The sequence below is a fragment of the Alosa pseudoharengus genome, unplaced genomic scaffold (genome assembly GCF_046254945.1).
Source record: "Alosa pseudoharengus isolate Yale_2024_CS ecotype anadromous, Long Island Sound unplaced genomic scaffold, YU_APseudo_1.1 YU_APseudo_1.1_scf_9, whole genome shotgun sequence".
NCBI classification, from domain to species: Eukaryota; Metazoa; Chordata; class Actinopteri; order Clupeiformes; family Clupeidae; genus Alosa; species Alosa pseudoharengus.
In genome coordinates, this window is record NW_027468881.1 from 27,892,097 (window position 1) to 27,897,096 (window position 5,000).

The 5,000-nt window shown below is 49.8% G+C and overlaps 1 protein-coding gene across 4 annotated transcripts in view; it reads left to right on the forward strand.

Moving 5' to 3' along the window:
* Nucleotides 1–5,000, forward strand: part of LOC143114300 (membrane-associated guanylate kinase, WW and PDZ domain-containing protein 1-like) — a 117,294-nt gene that overhangs the window by 92,414 nt on the left and 19,880 nt on the right. For all 4 annotated transcript variants that reach the window (XM_076275827.1, XM_076275830.1, XM_076275828.1 and 1 more), the window contains 3 exons: nucleotides 2,977–3,068; nucleotides 3,568–3,757; nucleotides 4,180–4,482. In XM_076275827.1, coding sequence (XP_076131942.1) covers nucleotides 2,977–3,068; nucleotides 3,568–3,757; nucleotides 4,180–4,482 — 585 coding nt within the window. The remainder of the gene's footprint in view (nucleotides 1–2,976; nucleotides 3,069–3,567; nucleotides 3,758–4,179; nucleotides 4,483–5,000) is intronic.

Here is a 5,000-nt window from a genome sequence, read left to right on the forward strand (position 1 = left end):
GAACTCTGACAACACACTGGTGATGGTGAAGGTCCACAATAGGGCCAGCTGTGGAGTTCAGGTGTGTTGGGTCAGGTGATTGTGAGTCAGGGCTAGTGGACAGGTGTGTTGGTCCGTGATTGGGAGTCAGGGCTAGTGGACAGGTGTGTTGGGTCAGGTGATTGGGAGTCAAGGCTAGTGGTTGTTTGCGGCTGTTGAACGGTCGGTAAATTGGGCTAGCTGTGTAGGCTTTCCTCTGTATGCCCTCTGTGGAGTTCTTGCCTCAAACGCTTGTCCTAGTTTCCCCTTTAATGACGCTGCCTTTGATTGTGTGTCCCAGAAAAACAACAAAGCTGCTTGTTTATTTATTTACCTACTGTAATTTACGTAATGCTGCGTCCAGTAGATTTGTTAGCCTTTGGTGTGTTGTTCGTTATGGTCTGGTTTGACTGGAGTGCTTGGTCAGAGGAAGATGGCTGCAGTCTTCAGTGGTCAGTGTAGCTGCCCGTACTGCAGATGGCGCTGTTAGTCTTGACAGACTGTGTGTGTGTGTGTGTGTGTGTGTGTGTGTGTGTGTGTGTGTGTGTGTGTGTGTGTGTGTGTGTGTGTGTGTGTGTGTGTGTGTGTGTGTGTGTGTGTGTGTGTGTGCAGCGTCCCTGTGGGAGAACTGAGAGCATCTTGGCAATCTGTCCAACCGACTGTGTACTGAAACATGCGTTCTGGCATGTGTGTGCTTGCTCAAGTGTGTGTGTGTGTGTGTGTGCTGTCAGAACTGAGTGCTTTGCGTGTTCTCCCAGTGTAACACTGGCGTGATGTATGTTCTGAAGTGCACTGTCAAAGAGTGGGGAGGAGAAGAGGAGGCCTATAGGGGGTGTTCTCCTGATGATCCTAGCCTGCCTGTGTGTGTGTGTGTGTGTGTGTGTGTGTGTGTGAGAGAAAGAGAGAGAGAGAGAGAGAGAGAGAGAGAGAGAGAGAGAATGGGTGATGATTGCAGTGTAGTTGAGGTGAGCTCTTATGCTGAAGGGTTATTTGGGATAATGGGATTACATGGTGTCAGGGGGGACATTTCTGGGGGGGGGGTGAGGGGGGGTTACATCTCCACTTACCCTATCCTCCTCATCACTCAGCAACTCATCCTCCTCCTCCTCCTCCCACTCCTCTTCTTCCTCGTCCCCGCCCCCTCTCCCCTCCCTCAGTAAAGTTCAGCCACAGTAGGACATCCACAGGGACTCCCCCTCATAAAGCCACTGCAGAGCATTTGAGGACACTGGCCAGCTATCTGGCCAGACACCATGACGCTAACCTTGCTGAGCAAAAAGCACATTTGTGTATTTGTGTGTGTGTGTGTGTGTGTGTGTGTGTGTATGTGTGTGTGTGTGTGTGTGTGTGTCTGTGTGTGTGTGTGTTTGTCTGTGAGAGTGTTTGTGTGTGTGGGGGCATGTGTGTGTGTTTGTGTTAGGTGGGTGGGGGGGGGGGATTGCGTGTGTCCATGTTTGTGTGCATGTGTCTGTGTGTGTGTGTGTGTGTGTGTGTGTGTGTGTGTGTGAGGTGGCAGATTGTCTGCTAAACACTTGAGCAGTTGCCTCCTGAGTGGCGGTGGAGGCTGCCAGGTCTGGGGCAGGACTGTTAAGCGATGCACGCTGTGCTCTTCCTACGGCCAGGGCCACTAAACCCTCCCACTTGGCTCATTCTAATGGCCAGGACTGCTAAACGATCCACATAGGGTCTGCACGATGGGTAGGACTCTCAAACGAGCCCCGCTGGGCTCTGCCAGAGCCTGGGTACTGTTAAACGAGGTGTGCAGAGATTTCTGCAGTGGCTGCGTTATCCCAGGGTCAGGTGGAAACTGCACGCTTGGATGATTTTCCCTGATTGGCTGATGGTCCGCCACTCAGACCCAGTTGAAAGAGGTGATTGGGCCAGTCACACCGGTGTGGGTGGCAAAGGAGGGGCTAATGGGCTGTGACTCAGTTCCACCTGGCTGATGAACTCTTGGTTGCCAGCAGATCCCACAGACACTGTCTCTCTTGCATTCATGGATAAAAATGTGCAAGCTCTCACTCACACACACGCACACACACACACACACACACACACACACACACACACACACACACACACACACAGAGAGAGAGAGAGAGAAAAAGAGAAAGAGAGATGTGCTTTTTCACATGCATACATACCCATACATCTATTAAGAAAAAAAACACACATGCATGTTCTCACACAAAATTACAAACAATAGAATTCAGGTGGCAAGGTCATCTGAAACACATGTACACACTTCGACACATGAGTACCCCCCACACACATGCTCACACGAGCAAATAAGCACAAAGACACAAACACACACACACACACACACACACACACGCTCACACGAGCAAATAAGCGCAAAGACACAAACACACACACACACACACACACACACACACACACACACACACACACACACACAAACCCTGAGGGTCACGGAGGAGAAATGGCTCATGAGTGCCAACTGGCCGCATTGGTTAACAGATTGCCACCAAATTACTTTTGTCCTCTAACACCTAGCAGTAATGGCTTTTCACAGGTGTGTGTGTGTGTGTGTGTGTGTGTGTGTGTGTATGTATGTGTGTGTGTGTGCCTGTTTGTCTGTTTGTTTGTTTGTTTGTGCAAAGCACAAAGTAGCATATTGGAACTGGTGATATTTTGAGAAAATGGTTGAACAGAAAATAAGCTGTACTTGCCCATAAAGACGGAACACAGCAAGGATATTGTATTCAATGCTGACTTAGCTCATTTGATGTAAGGGAATGTGTGTCAGACTGTGTGTGTGTGTGTGTGTGTGTGTGTGTGGTGGTGGGGGGGGGGGTTAATTAGGGTGTGCATTAATGATATCAATGTGTAGAGGGATGCCCAAACGGTTCCTGGTCAATAACCCCCCTCTCTATCTCTCTGTTTCTCCCTCTCTCTCTCTCTCTCTCTCCCTCTCTCTCTGTCTCTGTGTTTTAGTGCCAGACTCTCAGGAGCAGGATATCTTCTTGTGGAGGAAGGATACAGGTTTTGGCTTCAGAATACTGGGTGGAAATGAACCAGGAGAGCCGGTTAGTCTCTCTCTCTTATGCACACGTATACATACATGCATACATACATGCATACATACTCATACACTCCTTATCACATATCCTATGATACTTTGTGTATATTGTCAAGCTTGATTTGTAATGCCTAAATGTAATGTCTCAAAGTATATCAATATCTTACTTCATATGCTGAAGTAGAGTCTAGATATGCATGGTATACATATATTATAGCATCTCAATAACAGCACCTGCATGTGCTGTAAATATCATAGTGTGTGTGTGTGTGTGTGTGTGTGTGTGTGTGTGTGTTTTCACCATGCTGCAGGTCTACCTCTAGCACAGACTCAGGTGCTACGCTCCAGGCGCTAGCTGAGCATGCACTGGCAGATGGTACTAGTCAATGTGATTATGTGTGTTAATGACAGACCTACATCAGCACAACTGTTAATGGAGTATGCACAATTCTCTCTCTCTCTCTCTCTCTCTCTCTCTCTCTCTCTCTCTCTGTGTGTGTGATCAGATCTACATTGGTCACATAGTGAAGTACGGGGCGGCGGACGAGGACGGGCGGCTGCGCTCTGGGGACGAGCTGATCTGTGTGGACGGCACAGCGGTGGTGGGCAAGTCCCATCAGCTGGTGGTGCAGCTCATGCAGCAGGCCGCCAAGCAGGGACACGTCAACCTGACCGTACGACGTAAGGCAGGATTCGGTGAGCACACACACACATACACACACACACACACACACACACACACACACACACACACACACACACACACACACACACACACACTCCCCTTCATGTGCCCACCCCCCAACACCACAAACACACATTTGCACACCAACTCTCCTCTCCTTCTCTCCTCTCTCCTCAGTGTGGAAGGGCAAGGGCAACATCGCGTTGTCCTTTCCAATTCCACACTGACGCACACACACACATACTCACACACCCACTGACTCCCTCCCTCCGTCCTCTCCGTCCTCTCTTATCAGTTTGTAAAGGCAAGGGTTGATATCCCTTTTACACACACACACACACACATACACACACACACACGCGATGTCTGTTTCTTTCTCTCTCACACACACACTCCCTAACCCCCACCTCTCCCTGTCCGTCTCTGTCCCCAGTGTGTAAGGGCGAGGGCGACGTGCCTCCATCCCCGGCCTCCTCTCACCACAGCAGCACGCAGGCGCCGTCGCTGACCGAGGAGAAGCGCACGCCGCAGGGCTCGCAGAACTCCCTCAACACGGTCAGCTCGGGCTCGGGCAGCACCAGCGGCATCGGCAGCGGCGGCGGCGGCGGCTCGGGCAGTGCCGTGGTCTCCGTGGCGCTGCAGCCCTACGACGTTGAGATCCAACGCGGCGAGAACGAGGGCTTCGGCTTCGTCATCGTCTCGTCTGTCTCACGGCCCGATGCCGGCACCACGTTCGGTAAGTGGAGAGGGAGGGGGCAGAGGAATCAATCAATCAATCAATCAATCAATCAATCAATCAATCAATCAATCAACCAATCAACCAATCAACCAGTCGTTCAATTAATCAATCAAACAATCAGTCAGTTAATCAATCTTTATGCGTATAGCACATATCATACAGAGTAGCTGTGCAAGAACGGCACACAAAAAAGAAAGAAAGAAAGAAAGAAAGAGAATAAGAGCAGGAGGAGGAATCAATCAATCAATCAATCAATCAATCAATCAATCAGTCTCTATAAAGCACTTTTCCTGCAGAGTAGCAATGCAAGTGTACATAGCACGCAAGAAAGAAAGGTAAAGAGAGAGGAGCAGATGTTTGGGGACCTGATGAATGATGGAGGGAGAGGAGCAAGGGAGTAGAGAGAGAGAGTAGAGAGGAAAACAAGAGGGATGGATAGAGTAGTACAGGTGAGGAAAGGAGAGGTGGAGAAGTGGGGAAAGAGGTAATTGAGCAAAAAGAAGGGAGAGGTTTAG